The 21813-nt window shown below is 44.3% G+C and overlaps 1 protein-coding gene across 1 annotated transcript in view; it reads right to left on the bottom strand.

Moving 5' to 3' along the window:
- poln (polymerase (DNA directed) nu) overlaps positions 1 to 21813 on the bottom strand; it is a 56076-nt gene that overhangs the window by 27369 nt on the left and 6894 nt on the right. The window contains exons 6-17 of the mRNA XM_034106587.1: positions 19804 to 20535; positions 19280 to 19449; positions 18889 to 19001; positions 18572 to 18708; positions 18412 to 18480; positions 18181 to 18241; positions 17911 to 17975; positions 14728 to 14811; positions 14507 to 14602; positions 14293 to 14349; positions 14043 to 14099; positions 10924 to 10989 (exon numbers count right to left, since the gene is read on the bottom strand). Of these exons, the coding sequence (XP_033962478.1) occupies positions 10924 to 10989; positions 14043 to 14099; positions 14293 to 14349; positions 14507 to 14602; positions 14728 to 14811; positions 17911 to 17975; positions 18181 to 18241; positions 18412 to 18480; positions 18572 to 18708; positions 18889 to 19001; positions 19280 to 19449; positions 19804 to 20535 (1707 nt within the window). The remainder of the gene's footprint in view (positions 1 to 10923; positions 10990 to 14042; positions 14100 to 14292; positions 14350 to 14506; positions 14603 to 14727; positions 14812 to 17910; positions 17976 to 18180; positions 18242 to 18411; positions 18481 to 18571; positions 18709 to 18888; positions 19002 to 19279; positions 19450 to 19803; positions 20536 to 21813) is intronic.

The raw sequence follows: 21813 nt of genomic DNA, 5'->3' as shown, positions 1-21813 counted from the left end.
ACACACACACACACACACACACACACACACACACACACACACACACACACACACACACACACACACACACACACACACACACACACACACACACACACACACACACACACACACACACACACACACACACACACACACACACACACACACACACACACACACACACACACACACACACACACACACACACACACACACACGAGAAACCTGCAGTGAGTGTGTGTTCGGGGAAGAGTGAATGGCAAAAGGTGAAAGTAATTACAACGGTGTGTGTCGGCTGTGTGACAGGTGATGCAGTGTGTCAGATGCGAATGTCAGCTTTCCCATCATGCAAAGTGTTGCAGTGACGACAGCATAAATCACACACAGGATGCAAAGCACAGGGATTTGACTGAATGACCGTCAGCAGCTAGACACTCACTCATTCCCAAGGTAAACAGATTATACACACATCTACTGGGGAAGATAATAAAGCATACACACATATCAAGACAGACACACACTATAACTTCAAAGGTAAAGACCTGCTCTGATGTTCTGGTCACACGGGTCATATTTCCAACCTTCCCTCCTGAATTAGAATTTGTTGGGACTACGTGTCAACACACATAGCTTTCAAAGTACCATTTTGTTTTTGTCAATAGCTTTGTTGTTTATTGTTATGCAAAAGTTCCCTTTTATTTGTAATATGCCTGTGAATCCTCCAGAGGCTTTTAAAGAGAAAGTCAGATTTGAGCCTGTGAAAAGAGAGACGGGAAGAAGAGAAGAGAGAAAGACTATCAGAGATGGAACCAGAGAGAGACGGAGATCAAGAGAAAGAAAAGAGCAGGAGGAGAATCAAAGAGTTAAAGGGCACAACATGCGTCAACGCAGCCGGAGAGAGAGAGAGAGAGAGAGAGGGAAATTGTAAAATATGAAATAGCCCTGGGTCAGCTTGTTCTGTTCACTGCTGACCGCACACTTTAACATGCACGCCAGACCACAATATGCACGCACAGAAGCAACACATGCATGCTGTCCGTTTAACATAAGAGTCAACACACAGCCCTGCACAGTGTGCGGTCCCGAGTCATTATCACCCTGACTGTGTCCTGAAGAAAGGAGAAACAGTCCATTAGTGGACGCGGTGCAAGTACAGACACACAATCACACTTATTTCATATTATCATATTAATACCTTGCCATGTGACTGTCTCTAGAATCAACCAAAAATACAAATGTTTCGCTATCATTTAGCAGCGCTCAGTTATTATGCTCCAAATATCTGGAACAAACTCCCAGAAACCTGCAGGTCCGCTGCAACTCTGACTACTTTTAAATCCAGACTAAAGACTTTTCTTTTTGTCGCTGCTTTTAATTGAACTATTCACATCTTAAACTGCACTGTAACTTTTATCCATGTATTTTTTCTTTTAATGTTTATTTTATTATCTTTTCTTTTTAATGACTGATTTTAAATGCCATTTTCTTAATGTCTTTCGTTTTTTGTAAAGCACTTTGAATTGCCTTGTGTTGAAAGGTGCTATATAAATAAACCTGCCTTGCCTATCATTTTCATAATTCAAAGGAAAAATGACATTGGATTTTGTTGAGGGAACCCTTGCTAACTTCCGAGTCTTCCTACAAGAAAAACATAATCAATGCCAACCACTCTGCTAAGTTAGTTCATAACATTGTTTCTTGTATTGTTTTATATCCGAGGCGCTCACACTGTCACACACAAACCGATTCAGTGCACTGGCACAGGACAGGCTCAATGAAATGCCGGCTGACGTTGTTGTTCCTCCTCTCATTAAATCAACGTGTAAGAATTATACAGAGCTGCTTCAAATGCTTTACCCTCTGTTGCACACGTACAAAAGCACACACACACCATTAGTTGAAATGTGCCTAAGCCATCCCCTGCCAACACATGCTTGTGTTTCCCTTCTTCTTGGCTCACTGAATCTTAACGGATGCAGATGTGCTTGTTTTTTCCTGCTGTCTTTCCACTGTTGGAACAGTGAGCAGCTCTTTTTTTATTCTAGTAACCACCCTGGTGTTTGTATTCTTAAAAGCCCCCGGCGTGTCCTTAAATGGGCTCGTAATAGCCTGATAAGGAACCTGCAGTGGGTATGCACGGACCCAAAGAGAGCCTCACAATGATACTTGTTGCCAAACCACCTGTTGGGGGACTCGTGCTTTTAGATTAGCATTGTTTTATCTGCATCTTTGCAGGAAAGATGCAGATAACTAAACAATCACTTTGAAGTACTTGTGTCACCTACAAGTGGCTGCTGCTGCTGGTCAAGCAATGTTTAACCCATTACTGTGTATTCAATATGCATTGCACAGTATGCATGCGGATTACGGCAAATACTGTTGGTTTCATGGACCAAAAAGTTGGATCCAGACTGTCCATTTTTAACATTTAACACATTGCTGTCAAAAAATTGTTGGATTTCTGTAAACCTTTTAGTAGCATGGTGACAGAGTGAATGTTTAGACATATTACTAAATGGCACCTTAACTGTCAAAATGCAGCTATTTAGGTAGTCCCAGTTGTTGCTTTTGTAGTGAGATGTTGCTTTAGTATGGTAGGACTAGGGGTGGGCGATATGACGATATATATCGTCGTGACGATATTAGGTCTCCACGATATGCTTTTTCAGAGATATCGTCCTATCGTGATCAAAAAAAATAAATAAAAAATTGGAAGAAAAAAAAATAGCGGGAGGGGAAGAGGCTCTCCGTGCGCGGCTCATGGTGCTATGACAGCGGACGGAGAGCCTCTTCCCCTCCCGCTCCCCCAGCCTCACCTACTGATTTTAATTTCACCATATATCAAGCCCGATCGATTTCACAATGTCAGCGCACCTCTGCTTTCGTTCAGTCCGAGTTGTTTGACACGCTCCCAAAGTCCCCGCCCCCTTTCTTTGCAGCGAGCAACCATAGGGCAGGCATTTCATAAAGGGGCTCCTTATGGAAAGACTAGCAAACGGTGGGAAAGACATAATTGACGTGGTGGCGTTTTATGTTTTTCCCTTCAGTTATGCTAAAGTCTTTTATTACACTTCAAGTCTACTCTAAAGTTTACATTTTAATTGTTTGGCACTGACTTTTCCTCATTGATGTTTTATGTTTTACTTAGTTATGTTTTACCCTCCTTTTCATGTTTATTGATGTTCACTGCTCACTTGTTCATTCAGGGTTTCATTTCTGAAATAAAACCAGCTTGAAATGCTATTTTGGTCTGTTACTCCTTTTAGTTTTAGTTGCTGTTACCTTGTAGGTGCTTGTACTGTTAATTAACTTGAAAAATAACCATAATAACCGACAGGAAAAAATATCGTGATATATATCGTCTATCGTGATACTGCCTGAAAATATCGTGATAACATATTTTTCAATATCGCCCACCCCTAGGTAGGACCACACCAAGAGTCCATGATGGCCCTTTATGCGCAGGTCTCCAGAACACAGGTTGGTGCCGAACACATTAGTGCATCTGGCTCTAACTACACACAGATTGCCAGCGCACAATTGAATGAAGGCACATTTCCCTGCGCTGCTATAAATGTTTTCCACTGAGACAGAGTGAGAGTCCCAGAGGAACACTGCTTTGTTAAACAGATGGGGACCACTGAATCACTGTGCTGATAATTTAATCACATTGTACCCGGTTTAATGACTCGTCACGGTGCACATAAACACACATGCATGTCTGTACTATGCACACACACTCCCCGACATCCATCTTCTCAGTAAGAGAGAGAGACATCGCCACATGGCCGTAAAACCCACTGAGGCCTATTCCAGAAGGTAAAAGACTGCCGTAGCAGCCCCATGGGAAGTGATGCAGGCATTGATGCTACTTGGTCGTAGTTCCCGAACGGTAGTACTTCACATCGTGTCAATTCATGATGTCATTTGGGCCCAAAAAAACGTGTTCCCATCGGCTGACATTGGGAACGAGACGTCTGTAAATCAGCAAATCATTATTTGTGTATGTTGTCAGGACAAAGAGTTGAACAGCCCTTATTTTAAATCATTATGACCTAAAAGTTTTAGAAAGTGCTAAAAGTCAAATCCTGTTATTTCCCCTCTCCACTTCCACCATTTTGGCTTCATGCGCCACCGTGCAGCTTTCATAGGCACGAACGAGGCCCCGCCTCCAACGCTAAATCCTACAAAGTATGTCGCTGTCCCTCTGAACTCTAGCATTGCTCCCAATACAAGAGTTGAACAAAAAGCCAGTTGATCTAATAGTGGGTTTATGTTGGTGCAGATTTAATGTAGCAGCTAAGCGTTTTACCCAATTGTCAGCATCTTTAAACCCAGACTTCAGTCTATACATGGATATGTGCTTAAGTGTAATAGTTGAACTTATGCACTGAACTGGGATAAAATAGGATGTTATGATGATCACAATAAGAAACCCTCAAAATAAGTTAATTGTAGTGATTATCTATCATTGAGAGCATCCTCGCAATAGGGAGAATCTGTCTCACATGCAATAGAGAATACAAAAATAGAGCCCAATCAAATCTTTGAACATGTTTAAACAATCATTTTGGAGAGAGATTAGGGTATTTTTTAGCTTACTGTACTGGCTAAGCTATCAGAGAGATTGTGTCACTTGTACTGTTGTTAAGCAAGGCAAACACACTCACACACTGCTTGGTGTAATTGTAAATATTAAGTTCTCCAAACAGATATCCAAACTACTCTCTTTCTCTTCCCCCTGTCCACCCCACACATGGATAAATAGGTGTATCCAACTGCATATGCAATAGTGTGTGTATGCATTAGTGGTGCACGATAATTATCGGCCCGATAATTAGGAATTATGACGTCATCCCGATAAACCCGATAAAAGTATTAATAGCCCCGATAACATACAATATATTTTTTGGGTGGATTGGGATGAGGGGCCGAGTGTTTTTCACTCGGCTCCTCCCGTTTTGCCAGTACTGTGGTATTAGTCTCCTCTCTACTCTCTCATCCTCTCTGGACTCTCTCTGTCCTCTCACATCTCGGCAGGCTCGTCAGTCCCCTCCTGCTCCCTGGCTAAATGACGCACTGCGTGCTAATAGAACCGTCCTTAGGGCAGCAGAGCGGAAATGGTGGAAATCCAAACACCGTGACGACCTCCTAACCTATCAGGCTCTCCTCTCCTCTTTCTCTGCTTCCATCTCTCAGACAAAAAGCACTTTCTTTCAAGATAAGATCCAATCTTCCTATTCCAATCCTAAAAAACTATTTTCCATCTTCTCCACCCTCTTGGACCCCCCCAAAGCCCCTTCCCCCTCCTCCCTTCTGTCAAGCGACTTTGTTAACCACTTTGAAAAAAAGGTTTACGACATTCGCTCTTCTTTTTCTGACTCACCCCTACTCACCGCCGGATCACCTGAGCCACCTTCAACCGGCACACTAACCTCCTTTTCCCCTCTCTCTCCAAGTGAGGTTCTTACCCTCATTACCTCTGCCCGCCCCACCACCTGTCCTCTGGACCCTATCCCTTCAAACCTCCTTCAGACTATCGCTCCTGATATTCTACCATTTCTCACTCATTTCATCAACACTTCTCTAACTTCTGGTCACTTTCCAAACAGTCTCAAGGAGGCGAGAGTAAACCCTCTCCTGAAGAAACCCACTCTCAACCCGTCTGATGTTATAAACTACAGGCCTGTCTCTCTCCTCCCGTTCCTGTCTAAAACACTTGAACGCGCTGTCTTTAAACAACTCTCCCGTTATTTCCATCAGAACAACCTTCTGGATCCGCACCAGTCTGGTTTCAAGGCAGGTCACTCCACAGAAACTGCTCTCATTGCTGTCACTGAGGAACTGCACACTGCTAAAGCAGCCTCCCTCTCCTCTGTCCTCATCCTGTTGGACCTGTCTGCTGCATTCGACACGGTGAACCATCAGATCCTCCTTCGCACCCTCCAAGAACTTGGAGTTTCAGGCTCTGCACTTTCCCTCCTCACCTCATACCTCAAAGACCGCACCTACAGGGTTACTTGGAGAGGGTCTGAGTCCGACCCTTGTCAATTAACTACAGGGGTCCCTCAGGGCTCTGTTCTTGGTCCTCTCCTCTTCTCCCTGTACACAAACTCGCTCGGATCTGTCATTAGCCCGCATGGTTTTTCATACCACTGCTACGCTGACGACACCCAATTAATTCTGTCCTTTCCCCGCTCAGAGACCCAGGTCGTCGCACGCATCTCTGCTTGTTTAGCTGACATCTCTCAGTGGATGTCCGCTCATCATCTCAAGCTCAACCTTGACAAAACTGAAGTGCTTTTCCTTCCGGGAAAAGATTGTCCCTCTCTTGACCTAACTATCAACATCGGCCCCTCTGTTGTTTCCCCGACCCAGACTGCAAGGAATCTGGGTGTTATCCTAGATAACAACCTGTCGTTTACTGCAAACATCGCTGCTACAACCCGCTGCTGCAGATACACGCTTTTCAACATCAGGAAGATACGCCCACAGCTGACCCAGAAATCGACGCAGGTTCTGGTCCAGGCTCTCGTCACCTCACGCCTAGACTACTGCAACTCCCTCCTGGCTGGTCTACCTGCATGTGCCATCCGACCTCTGCAGCTCATCCAGAATGCAGCGGCTCGTCTGGTCTTCAACCTTCCAAAATGTTCCCACACCACGCCGCTCCTCCGCTCCCTCCACTGGCTTCCGGTAACTGCTAGAATCCACTTCAAGACACTGGTACTTGCGTACCATGCTGCGAATGGATCTGGCCCTTCCTACATCCAGGACATGGTTAAACCGTACACCCCAGCACGTGCTCTACGTTCTGCATCAGCCAAACGGCTCGCTGCACCCTCGCTGCGAGGGGGACCCGAGTTCCCATCAGCAAAAACACGTGGGTTTGCTATCCTGGCTCCAAAATGGTGGAATGAGCTCCCCATTGAAATCAGGACCGCAGAAAGCTTACACACCTTCCGGCGCAGACTGAAAACTCATCTCTTTCGACTCCACTTCGAGCGATAGAATGACTAACAAAGAACTGCTAACAGAGCACTTATATACTAATAAAGGACTGGCTTAGCCAGTTGAGCAGCACTTGAAACGATTGGCTCTTTGAAACCTGATGTTCTTATATGATTCTGTTTTCCTCAAGGTTGTGTCTTCCTGGTCGAATGTACTTATTGTAAGTCGCTTTGGATAAAAGCGTCAGCTAAATGCAATGTAATGTAGTGGTTTAGGAAGAGGGGAGTTCTTCACAAATCCAGCGCTCCCTTCTCATGCCTGGCTGTGACGTAAATGGTGTGCGGCCGTGAAGCCAGGAAAGTAAACAAACATGTCGTCGGTAGTATGGAACTATTTCAAAGTTTCAGAGTTGGAAAGTTCGCTTGCTATCTGTATTAACAAATGCAATGCAGAAGTTCCACGAGGAGGGAAAAGGCAACGAGCTATAATACTTCCAACCTGATCAGTCACCTGAAACATCGCCATCGCTACGATGGTGTGTTAACAGCATACGAAGACGCCTGCGCTGCTAAACTAGCGGCGAATCCAAAGCCAGCTGCAAAGGCACGGGGCTTTTACCTATCGACGAGGCTTTTGAAAAAGGCAAGAACTTTATTTGGGAAAATAAATATGGTCACTTTTGAAGAGTCAGAACTGTTCTTGGCTTTGTTTTGTTCATAGTAGTAATGCTCATGTCATTTGCTCACTACTAGTCTTTTTTTACCACCAGGTGTGCAAAAACTACAGGTACATTTAATATATATATATATATATATATATTGTATTATTATCGGTATCGGTATGGACTGTCCACTCCAAGTAGGGAATGAGTCCTTACCCCAAGTGAAGAAGTTCAAGTATCTCGGAGTCTTGTTCTCGAGTGAGGGAACAATGGAGCGTGAGATGGGCCGGAGAATCGGAGCAGCGGGAGCGGTACTGCAGTCGCTTTACCGCACCGGTGTGACGAAAAGGGAGCTGAGCCAGAAGGCAAAGCTCTCTGTCTACCGGGCCATTTTCGTTCCTACCCTCACCTATGGTCATGAAGGATGGGTCATGACCGAAAGAACGAGATCGCGGATACAAGCGGCCGAGATGGGTTTTCTCCGCAGGGTGGCTGGTGTCTCCCTTAGGGATAAGGTGAGAAGTTCAGTCATCAGGGAGGGACTCGGAGTTGAGCCGCTCCTTCCTTCGCGTCGAAAGGAGCCAGTTGAGGTGGTTCGGGCACCTAGTTAGGATGCCACCTGGGCGCCTCCCTAGGGAGGTGTTCCAGGCACGTCCAGCTGGGAGGAGACCAAGGGGTAGACCTAGGACCAGGTGGAGGGATTATATCTCTTCGCTGGCCTGGGAGCGCCTTGGGACCCCCCAGTCAGAGCTGGTTGATGTCGCCAGGGAAAAGGAAGTTTGGGGCTCTCTCCTGGAACTGCTACCCCCACGACCCGACCACGGATAAGCGGGGAAGAGGAAGTTACATCTTATTTGTCCTTTCACTATTACACCAGACAGAGGGTTGCGGATGAATGAGAAGAAATGCTGCATCATGTAGAGAAGGGGATACAGAGAGAGATGGAGGACGGTAGATGAGAGCAGGGAGCTGATGCGTTTGCCTCCAGCAGGTAAAACCCTGGCTCCACTTTCCCTCTGCAGCGAGAATCACTTCTTGCAGAGCTATAAACTCTCAGAGGCGCTTTATAGCTGCTTTGAACCAGACTCCCCTTTGTTACTGCAGTGTGGCTTCACCTCAATTGAACTCACGCCAGATGAAAGTGAAACCCCTCTGCAGCACTCCTCATTTGAATGTGTGTGTGTGTGTGTGCGCGCGCGCGTGCGTGTGTGGCGAGTTGCAGAACAGCTGCCTCTTTCCCTTCGACCCAAAACTATAAAATGCCGTTTTCCCTTCACAGCAGCAGGACGTTAGCAGTCCCTGAGAGAGTCTTAAGTGAACTATTCCACTCCAAATGATGATGGGAAGAATCCTTGTGAGTGAACATCATACTTCTGCTCGAGTACTGAGAAAGAAACGTGAGTGAGTTTACTCTCCTCACTCCTTCATTAACTCTGTGTATAGAGTTTGTCTCCGCACTCTGTCACAGGCAAAACTGAAGTTTACATAAATATTATCTAACACATTCTTCTTTGTGGGTCACTTTATTAATTATTGCTAGGCTTTTTCTAAGCCTCCCTTAATTATTAATTATCCGTTTAACTCCTTAGATCAGGGGTGTCAAACTCACGGCCTGTGACTTCACCTGATGCGGCCCCACAAGAGCTTGCAAAGAATATGTTATTATACGGTTACATGCCGATTTACAGAAGCACGTTGCCCATAAATTACATGTCCCACAATGCATCTCAAATATGCATTTTTCTCAGAATTTGACTGTTTTTTCAATATGTCACTTATTCTTTTTGACTTTTTTTTTTTATGTGGCTTTTCTTTTAAAATCATTTTGTGACATTCTCACTGAAGAGACTTGCAATGATTTGCCCTAGACTTCTGCTTTCAGACGTAGTTAATTACGAAGTTATTACCCGATCTGATAACAATCCAATGCAGAGGCAATAATGTAATATATAATACATTATTTTATATATTAAATATATATATGTAATTTTATATAGTCTTAAAGTTACAACCGGCCCTTTGAGTGCAACCTTAATGCTAATGTGGCCCGCGATGAAATTGAGTTTGACACCCCTGCCTTAGATACTCTACTATGGTATGGCTGATTTAATAATAATAATAATAGTTATTAATAATACATGATATTTATATAGAGCTTTGCAGAGTGCTCAAAGACTCTTTACAAGCAAATAAAGCAACTACGAAAAATAAAATATATTATTAATTAATGCTAACATTTCAAATTGTCTATACACTGGTTTCAAGCTTTAACTAGATTATTCAATAGTATTTATGTTCTTTGAATTCTTTTTTTTTTTTTTTTTAAATCCCACGTATTTCCATTTTAAGATATCTCGTTTTGTTTGATCACAGTCCAAAAGCACGCAATATGCAATATATACAATAAGAGCACAATATATGATCAGGGCCCAAACTGGCCCACACACACTCCAGTAAAGCTACACACACTCCAGTAAAGCTACACACACTCCAGTAAATCTTCACACACACCAGTAAAGCTACACACACTCTTAATGCGATGTTCAGCCAAACCCACCTCTGCGTTATAGCAGAGGGAACGGAGCTGTGTTTTAAATCACAGCTGCCCGACGGTCCCATATTTCATTCAGTAGCAGTTTAATCAATTCAACGTGTAGCTCACACCGGCCGCAAATCGCTAAGTGAGATTAGAAAAGTTCAATGTCTGTGTGTGTGTGTGTGTGTGTGTGAGTGTGAGGGCAGTGCTCGGAGACAGAAGCAGTAGAGCCTGACAGCGAGGTGATGTCCAAATGAGCTATCGGCCGATCGCACTGAGGCGAGGGAGCAAGGGACCAAGGAGGGGAGCGAAACAGATGTATTCTTCAGTATCTGTGTTTCACTGCATGGTCTACTTTCATTACATGTTTTATGATGTAATGTTTTTATTATTGGCTGCTACTTTATTGCTTGAGACTTTTACAACATTGCTGTAAAAAAAAAACCTGTGCATTATAGAGCTTTTTACTATTAAGTACTGTTATTAGTGGCTGCTCCTCCACTACTTTTATACCTTGTCAAAGTCACCATATAATTCAGCCATGATATAAAAAATCTGTGATATAGCACCTAGCAACGCCTTTTATAGTCCAACACAACAACCTTTCCCCAGCACAGGTTCATAAGTAAGCTGCTTTCCACACAGCCTGCAGTTCAGCACCACGGACAGCTCCAGTAACTAAACACAACACGCAGGACAGCTCGAGCCAATCCACAACCCGGATGACTGGTGTCAGGTTGAAAGAAATGGAGACAGAGGGAGATGTGTGTGATGGCGGTCCGGTTAAACTCACTGGGTGTTTGGCTGAGATTCTCCCAGTCACCACACTGGTCTGGTGCCACGTCGAGGAAACGTAGTTCTGATGGAGAAAGAACCAAGAAAGGGAAATATGAATACATTAAAATGGACAACTCCATGTTATGAGATCCACAACTGGATGCCAAAAGGAATACAATGAATACTTCCCTCACATATAAACATATTTCATGATGTCAGCTATGTGATGAGTAATGTTTCTCAGCTTATCAACAACAGCTGTGAATCCTCATGCCATCATCGCTCTGATTCCGCTTTTGGACCCGCGAGCATCAACAATGCAACTGTTTGACGCCCGAGCTGCTCCTACACTGAAGTGACAGTTGGTGCAATAAGTAGGACATGCAAGCAAAGTACTCGCTGCTGTCAAGTGATGAAACCCCTACATGTATTTCATATTAGATTGCTGGGGGGGGGGGGGGGGTCAGTCCATAGTATAAAAAGTAGATTGCATGATGTTGTTGTGCTTCTATGTGACATGCTTTAATGATCAAAAAGGACACGAAGGAGGAAACAATTCCACTTATTGCAAAAACAAGTCAGATGGTCATAAGAAAATGACTTATCACTTGATTAATTACCTTAGTAGACATTTAACTAAAGAGTTTATGGTTCCAATTGCTTGTTAAAGTCTTCTTCAGTACAGAATGGTATCCATTATTAAATCTTAATCCTATTCTCAGTGAAATAGACTGTAAAGGTCACCTATCATGCTATTTTTAGGCGATAGGTCTCAGATATATAAAAAACATGTCTTTGAAGTGTTTGCTCAAAATACCAAACAGATCACCCATTCTAGCCTCATATCCCTCTATTTCACTTCCTGCTTCAAAAGTGCTGATTTTATGTATAATGCTTAAAAAAAATGTGATCAAAAATAATAAAGGAGGGGTCTGAGCTCAAGACTGCCTTAAGGACTTAAAAACGTGGATGACCTTAAACTTTTTGATGTTAAACACGACCAAAACTGAAGTTATTGTACTTGGCCCGAAGAATCTACGAAACAAATTATCTAAAGATATACTAACTATGGATGGCATTAATTTGGCCTCCAGTGAGACTATAAGGAATCTTGGTGTTATATTTGATCAGGATTTATCCTTTAACGCCCACATAAAATCAATTTCAAGGACCGCCTACTTCCATCTACGTAACATTGCAAAAATCAGGCATATCTTGCCTCAAAACGATGCAGAGAAACTAGTCCATGCATTTGTTACTTCTAGGCTGGATTATTGTAACTCTTTATTATCAGGGAGTACCAAGAAGTCAATCAAGTCGCTTCAGCTGATTCAAAATGCTGCGGCTCGTGTACTAACCAGAGTTAGGAAAAGGGACCACATTACTCCTGTTCTGGCTGCCTTACACTGGCTCCCTATAGAACACAGGATAGAATTTAAAATTCTTCTTCTCGCCTACAAAGCCCTTAATGGGCAGGCGCCATCTTACCTTAAAGAACTCATTATACCCTACTGTCCTACTAGGGCATTGCGTTCCAAGAATGCAGGGTTGTTGGTTGTTCCTAGAATCTCTAAAAGTACAATGGGAGCCAGAGCCTTTTCTTATCAAGCTCCACATTTGTGGAATCAGCTTCCAGTTTGTGTTCGGGCGGCAGACACCCTATCCGTTTTTAAGAGTGCGCTGAAGACCTTCCTTTTTGATAAAGCTTATAGTTAGGGCTGATTAGATTCAGTCCCTAGTTTTGCTGATATAGGCTTAGTTTGTCGGGGGTCATCTTACTTCTTCCTTCTCGCTGTCTATACCCGTGTACTCTCATGTTCCGATTAACCCAGCTTCCCCAAATGTCTTTCTTTTTGGTGTCTATATACGCTGGGATCCGGAGTCATGGATGATCCTGCGGTCCTGTGTCCTGCATCGCGAGCGCTGGATCTTGAGTCGTGGCTGTGGTCCTGGATCATCGGTCCTGGATGGATATCCTCGTGGATTCATCTTCCTATTATACACACATGCATTTCCAAACATTTGGACTACCTATGTTGCAAATGTGTTATCTTTTCAATTTACACACGGCATCTATTGCACGTCTGTCCGTCCTGGGAGAGGGATCCCTCCTCTGTTGCTCTCCCTGAGGTTTCTCCCATTTTTCCCTTTAAACTGGGTTTTCTTTGGAAGTTTTTCCTTGTACGATGTGAGGGTCTAAGGACAGAGGGTGTCGTATTGTCATACTGATATTCTGTACACACTGTGAAGACCACTGAGACAAATGTAACATTTGTGATATTGGGCTATATAAATAAACATTGATTGATTGATTGATTGATGCGGGACCCGGCAGCTACTGTCTAAACTAAATGCTGTGGTGATGAAACACACATGCTCTCCAGTACAGGTTAGCTCTGAGTGTTAGCGATGCTAATGTAAACACCGACCATATTACGTCCAAAATAGTCGGGCATTGCTTCTGACAGCAACTTTCTGATTGGGCCGTGGGTTCACATTTTAGATATTACGTCATATCGGACGCAAATCTGGATCAGCTCCGTTGTTCCCCCGTTTTTAGAGATTTGGGTACGGAGGAAAAGAGAGAGGGTTTTATTTTCTGACGCTGCGTGAGTTCCCCGACGCACCGGGGAGACATGTTATGTATAAAAGACATCAAAAAGTGCATTTTGCATGACATGTCACTATGCCACATTTTGCTCGTTCAAATATGTATTTTTCAGCATTGAATTGAAACAACTACCACGCTTTCCCTCTCATACCACACCATGTTTCATTTCTGGGTTATACGTTTAAAAAGAAAACATCTATTTCCTTTAGTCAGCAGCCCCCTCCTCTAGCTGGGACTGCTGCCATGCTCGGTCCGAACGACCTCCAGATGAATCAGCCCCATCAGAAGCCAAAGCAGCTCCAGAGACAGCGTTGAGAGCGCTCACATTGATAAACACAAGCTGCTACTTCCATGCAGAGGCGATAGGGGCCCATGTGGAGAGACAGACAGACACAGAGCTGCATCTTTGCTCTGCCAACTCAGTTCAGCCGAGACATGTGTTCTATAAATACAGCAAGGTTGTGAAAGATCCTGGTTGTGTTTGTAATGTGATACAGTTTAAATTCTAACTGCTCGGGGCTCACCTTGCTCTTCATGCAGGAGAGGATCCCATCGACAAAAGTGGACTTGATTTTGTGAACCTGGGGAGTACAAGGCAGACAGCTGTTACCTGGAAACCAAGGGTGAGACTTTCAGATGCTCCACTGCACATTGGATATTGTCTTAGCATACTTGGATATCAAACTGTAACCTTCAAATGTTTTGTGGTAAAAGACCCTCTTTTCTTTGGGCTGACTTGTTTGTATAGCAGATACATTAAAAAGCCATACTAACCTGTCTGTACTCTAGAATGATCTTTGGCAGAGGGTGGAGGTCCTGAAGCTGCAACAGCTGCAGCGAAACAGGACAGAAAGGAAACAGCATGAGATCCAAAACACTGTTACTGTTATTCAATGTTGTTCTTTTTGTGTTGTTTAATTTATACTCCATCGACGGATATGTACAGATCAAACAATCAAAACTTCGTATCTGTTTGTTATTGACGTACTGCAGCTTCTGATGTTGACTGTTGCTGTGTGTTGATGGTCTTTGGGAGTTTCTTGTTTTCGCAGCGCTCGTGGAGGCACAGCTTCTCAAACAGGACCTTCAAACATCGGAAATCCATTGAGACGTACACACAACAAAGGGAGACACACATACAAGCGTGTGCATACATACAGTGCATGCATAACAGCCACAACGCTCAGATGTACAGATAAAGGTACACACTGCTCGTAGTTGAGTGCTGCTGGTGACCAGGAATATCTGCCCTGCTGCTCGGTGGGCCTCCTGCTCCAAGTGCTTCATCTTAGTCTGACAGAAAGGTAAGGGATCGAGAGAGAAGAAGAACAAGAGAAACAGAGAGGGGGGGGAAGAGGGTACAATTTAGACTTGAGTCATGTAGTACACGCAAATGTTTTCCAACGTTTGTTTTAACCAAGGTATCAGTCATTCTGTCTGATGGAACATAGAACCATAACACCTCTACCAGCTGACGCCAACAGGCAGGAACATAGAACCATAACACCTCTACCAGCTGACGCCAACAGGCAGGAACATCGAACCATAACACCTCTACCAGCTGACGCCAACAGGCAGGAACATCGAACCATAACACCTCTACCAGCTGACGCCAACAGGCAGGAACATAGAACCATAACACCTCTACCAGCTGATCCAACAGGCAGGAACATCGAACCATAACACCTCTACCAGCTGATCCAACAGGCAGGAACATCGAACCATAACACCTCTACCAGCTGACGCCAACAGGCAGGAACATCGAACCATAACACCTCTACCAGCTGACGCCAACAGGCAGGAACATAGAACCATAACACCTCTACCAGCTGATCCAACAGGCAGGAACATAGAACCATAACACCTCTACCAGCTGATCCAACAGGCAGGAACAGGGAGACAGAACACTGAGAGCACAGCAGCCAAGGTTACAGGTGCCTGCTCAGTCAGGACAGTTTGAACTGATCAACTGGGTCAAAGTTATGGGCCTTGGGAAATATTTGGACCAAAAACAGGAACTTTGTTGTTAGGTAAACACATTTTGCAGGGTTAGGGTTTAAGAGAGTTATTTAAGAGACAACTTTTAAAATGTGTAAGACAGAACTAGTTTCTCTTTCCTTCCAATGGCCAAAGACAATGCACTGTTAATGTGCTTTACACAGCCATCAGTCACACAGCAGACAGACACAACAACAAACAGCATTAGCTGAAATTGTCACACACTCACATTAAAAAATCCATATGAATAAGCCATTACATTGAGATACAAATAATCACTGTTATGCAGACTGTCTGTCACACACACACACACACACACACACACACACACACACACACACACACACACACACACACACACACACACACACACACACACACACACACACACCCACACACACACACACACACACACACACACACACACACACACACACACACACACACACACACACACACACACACACACACACACACACACACACACACACACACACACACACACACACACACACACACACACACACACACAGAGTTTATTTAATGCCTGCTGTGATAATCCAGTCAAATACGGACTGAACTTTGTTTCTCACACAGGCAGCATGTTGAACTCAGCGAGGGAGAGGAAGTTAAGGGATGAAAAATGACACAAGGTGGAAGAAGGGGAGAGCAAAACGAAAGGGGCACTTGGGATCGGAAAAGATGGAGTAAAGTAAAAGAGAGTGATAGGAGAGAGTATAAGGTAGAGGATGGAAGAGGAGAGGCCATGTCCCAGAAATGCAGAGATAATAATGAGTGGGGGGAAAGAGTGTGAGAAGGGGGAAGGCAGTTAAAAGAATCCCTGCTCAACATATTCAGCCTAAACATGAACATTTTAGTGTTTCTACCACTGGGGTGACGTCCTCATCACACCAGCAGCTCATTCCAAGTCTGACTGAAGAGGAGAACACTTCGTAACAACTTGACAGAGCGAGGGAAGAGAGAAACGCGGACAAGAGGAGAAAAACACAAGGGCAGAGGGGAGGTGGGCTGATGAAATGAGAGACCACAGACAGAAAGAGGAAAGGGCAGAGAAGAGTAGAGCAGGGTTCAGAAAGTGTTGAAATGTGGTAGAAATACTTCAGGGGGTAGACACGCATAAAGAGGTGAGAAAAGGAAGTGTTGTGGCGGGACCTTGAAGTGATACAAAATGGCTTTTAGAACAAACAGACATCACTCAGAGGAGGGAGACTGTGAGAGACAGAACCTGACAGGATGACGGGCAAAGGAGGTAGATGTGCCAGAGGGCGGCGAGAGGAAAGACAAGAAAGAGGGAAAAGTGGAAGAGCTGTAAGACTTTCTGTTGCTCTTAGCCCAGGGCAGGCTCCAGCTCTCATTCATATTGGATGCTAGCCCCTAAGTGTGCGCACACACACACACACACACACACACACACACACACACACACACACACACACACACACACACACACACACACACACACACACACACACACACACACACACACACACACACACACACACACACACACACACACACACACACACACACACACGTTTATTAAGTGTCGTTTGTCCTTCAGAATGTGATACACGTGCATGTTTGTGAGGTGCATGCTGACAGACAGGAGGGACAAGAAAAGCACCAGCACTAAACTCTGCAGCAGTGTGCAAAAGCGTCCTCAGTGTGTGTGTTGGCAGAGACGAGGAAGAGACACACTCTCCGTCCTATGGATAGTAACACGGCAAGATAGAAACACTCTTACTGTACAACAACACCCTGCTGGCACTTGGAAGAAGTTCTAATTGGGTTTACAAGTGCCTGATCGGGAACATGTGTGTATTCCTGAGCAGGCGTGTGTGTGTGTGTGTGTGTGTGTGTGTGTGTGTGTGTGTGTGTGTGTGTGTGTGTGTAAAAAAAACACAATAGGGCCCTTTTAAGATGTGTGTTATCATGAACCTTTCAGCGGAAAGACACTCAGACAGTGATTTAAGATTCTGTGGAATGACTAAGGCTTATCTCTACACAGCTTCTCTCCATACATGATGTGTATGGAGAGAAGGGCTGTGCTGCTGCAGGACTACAGTACGTCAAGGAACTGTGTTATAGGAAAATGGAATTACTTAAAAAATGCCGGTCTTTCTTTAAACACACCGAGCAGAATTTCTAGTGGGACATTCATATTCACCGTGAGTCAAATGTGGCTAGCTCCCGGCTGTGAGAGACAGGTTTGTCTACTCTGCAAGACTTTTTTAAATGGCTGCTGGCCCCGTATGCTGGCTTGTCTTAGTCAAACTGCTCTGCTCTATTATTTTTTAACACGAAGAGGGAACTTTCAAATACGCTGGCCATAATATTGAACGCACCACAAAGGGTGTTGATGCTGCGCCTTACCCCCAGCAGGTCTGAAGTCCTCTTCAGAGCTGCTTTGTCCACGTGGATGCGATGGCTCTCCATGGCTGAAAGAACACAATCATTTACTGCTCCACAGAACATGGTATAGTAGTTCTATGACCGTAGAACAGGGAAACCAATACAACTGAATTTAGGCATCAAATTAGAGAATTGACGACTTTATTCATTAATGTAAGAAGTATTACAAATAAAATGAAGGTTAATATAAAACAGTTTTTTGCTACTTGAGAATGAGAGAAGTGGGATCACCTGCGAGAACAGAGATCATGTTCAGCTCCATGTCTGAGTACAGCTCCCACAGGCCCTGGCTCTGAACACACAGTCAGTCAGGTCATGTGTTGGGTATCTAACTGTGTGTGTGTGTGTGTGTGTGTGTGTGTGTGTGTGTGTGTGTGTGTGTGTGTGTGTGTGTGTGTGTGTGTGTGTGTGTGTGTGTGTGTGTGTGTGTGTGTGTGTGTGTGTGTGTGCACATAGACTGACTTGTAGTTTAAAGCATAGCTCCATGTTGAGCCAGTGGAGCGAATAGAGACCTGAGATGACCTGAGAAACCTGAGGGTGTGACAGACAGACGAACACACAGAAATGCAGTGAGTGTGTGGGTAGTTTGCTGCTACAAGACAACGTAGCTGCCTTAACTGACCTTCTTGGTACCCAGTGCAGGAGTTGTGTGGGGTCTTTTGCTGTGTTTATTGAGAAGGTCCTGGAAACATGAGGCGGAATGTTCCGGGTCCAGCAGCCACCCTGAGACCTGCGGGTCCTGGATACGACATCCTGCCACTAGAGAGAGGACGGCTCTTAATAATATTAAGCATAATGAATACGTCGTCATGTGTACTGATGACGGATTGATTAAGCTCGAGTCCTTGATTAATGCTGAAGCAAGTAGTGTTTTTGAAGCAGGAGTAATACATTAGGTACTTGTGTTTCTTTGTGTGCATTCATGTGTGTGTGCTCTGCCTTGTTTCCAGCTGAGGTCTCGTCTGTAAAACTGCAGCGCTGTACGGAGCAGATCCTTGGCTTTATAGCACACCACCAGTTGAGATCTTGATAGCACCTGTAGCAGCATATCTCTACAGCACACACAAACACACACACCTGTTTTAAAAGTAGGAACATACATAATATCTTTCATACAAACACCCACACCCCCACACACACACACACACACACACACACACACACACACACACACACACACACACACACACACACACACACACACACACACACACACACACACACACACACACACACACACACACACACACACACACACACACACACACACACACACACACACACACACACACACACACACACACACACACACACACACACACACACACACCTGGTAAACAGCTCCTGGCTCTGGTGTGTGTGCTGCTGAGCCCAAGCAGGTGTGTGTTCTAGTTTCAAGTAGACCAGAGTGTCGTTTGGCGCGAGCGAGTCCTCCGGGTTCCTGCTTGCGAGGCTGTCCTTCATCAGCATGAGGAGGCCACACACTTCTGGAGTGTGCTTCTATCTCAGGCATCAGAGGGGGAAATGAGCATTAACAAAGAGTTCATGAAGGTAATCAGTTCTCACTAATCTCATATCAACAGGGACAGATTCTTCGCCTGTTTATATTTACAGATGCAAAGACAAATGTAATGTTGATTTAAGATTGTTAAAATACAAAATAACTAAAGGTGCTCACCTACGATATAATGATGAATGTAACCTATATCCGCTAGGGTTAGGCCATGAATCATACCCTCCATATTGTTGCAATATTGACACTAAGGCATTTGATTAGAGATATGGGGTTTCACCGTATCGCCCAGCCCTCATTGACTCCCCAAAACTCCCCCTTTTCGCTGCAGCGTTGCTTACCTGTTCTGCGTCTAACTGAGTTGTTCCGTCTCGATACACCAAGGTAAGCACCAGCGTCTCGCTCTTCCCCGCCTCCTCGAGCATTTGCATCCTTTCCACTTGGTTCATCTTCCCAGAATCCTTTACTCTGGGGTCAGATGTCAGGGTGACAGTCAGGCAGCTAGCTTTGGATTGGTTCTGTGGCTCCTTACCGTCGGCCTCGTCGTGGGATATCTTTGGGCCGTTTGGTTTGGCCCGCTTGTGCTTGAGTTCTTTGCCGGGCACAGAAGCCGGGGTTGGTTTGGAAGCGATCCTAGCTATTTCACGACACCTTTCTGCCACCTTACTCCGTCGAATTTGTCGTGTTTTCTTCTGGGCATGTGTGTCCTTATCCACCTCCAACACATGTCCTGCTGTATGTGAAGAACTTGCTTCAGTCTCTGGTTCACGGATAGAGGTGCTGGCTCTTTTCAGCTCATTGACTCCTTCTTTTCCTGCCTTCTCTTGTGAGTATTGAGGTGGCTCCCACTTTGGAGCACGCTTGGTTTGGTGGATTTTAGAAGGAGGGTCACCACATTGGTGTTCATGCTTTCTCTTTAAAGGGAAGGAAGGAATCAAGGGAAGATGACGTGAATGGGAAGTAAACAGGCGGCTCTTGTCAAGTTTTGCAGCAGTTGAGGACAAGTCCTGCGCTGAGGGGGAGGAGTTTTGTCCAGCAGGAACATGGCTCCCTCTGACATCTCCACTAGCTGTCTGCACACCAGAAAGGGTGAACAGTGTGCAGTCAGACGGGGGACAAGAGAGGCAAGAATACATTCAGATGGACTTATTCTGCAATGCACTTGTAAACAGACTCTGTCTCACATGCTGGGTTAGCTTTGTTACAAAGAAGAAATCAATACAAAGCAAATCAGTGTAGGAAAGTCAATGGAGTAGATAGCATCCCTTATCTAATTACTCCCCTTTAATGTTTGGATCTAGTTGGATTATATAAGTATTTGTGAAAGGTGGTGAGCAAGATAGAGAGAAGCAAAGCAAGCAGGGGAAAAGGGAGGATGTGAAAGGAGGACTGCTGCTCTCATTCAGCCACCGGCGCTGCGTCCCAGACCAAAACACAGACAGGCCAGACTGTACTGTTTGCCTGAAGTGGTGTCACTCACAATCAATCACTCTTATTAATATTCCATGAACTAAAACAGAAAACGTCTGCAGGCTGGATGACAATCATTATTTCATTATATCCAATTTGATTTGAGAAGGTTTAATGAATTATCCAACTGTTTACATGTAGGTATATATGTAAGCAGTAAATATGGTCTGTGCTGTTATTTTAGGGTTAGGGTTAGGGCAGGGGTCTGCAACCTTTTTGACCAAAAGAGCCATTTCGCTCCTTTTTTCCAAAAAATGTTTTGTCTGAAGCCGCAAAACATATTTCATAGTTTTGTATTGTTATATCAGACAAAAACTACAGTTTTTTTGCATTTATTAGGCTATTTATTACATGATATAAAACTGTTAACCTCTAATAAGAAACAAAGAACTTTTATAAGGAGAATTAAAAAATAATACACAGGCCTACTTTAAAATAAATTAAACACAGCACTTGGGGAGTCCTCTGCACATTTGAAGGGGAAAAAAATATTATTAAATGGGCCCACTTTGAAATAAATAAAACATATCTGCACCCTAAAAAGAGTTAAAGGTAAGAATGGAGAAACCAGCTCGAGCGCGCTAGAATTTGAAAGTACACAACCGGAAAAAATATGCCTCTTCCTTCAGACTTTCTTACAGAGCCCCTCCTCCAACACACACGAACGCACACATGACCAATGAGGGCACGATATAAGTTTGTGCCCAGATGGAAAGATGACAGGCAGGTAGGCCATCCAGTTATTTTAGCCGGGCCGGCTCAGATGATTGGTTGTGCTTTTTACAGCGCTACGGCTTCCAGAGATTAATTTTTGTATGTATTTATTGTCAAAGCACTTAATATATTCATTGCTATCAGGACGTTAAGAGCATTCCATGGAA

This window comes from Pseudochaenichthys georgianus, chromosome 18 (genome assembly GCF_902827115.2).
Source record: "Pseudochaenichthys georgianus chromosome 18, fPseGeo1.2, whole genome shotgun sequence".
NCBI lineage: Eukaryota > Metazoa > Chordata > Actinopteri > Perciformes > Channichthyidae > Pseudochaenichthys > Pseudochaenichthys georgianus.
This window is presented reverse-complemented; position numbering and strand designations above follow the sequence as displayed.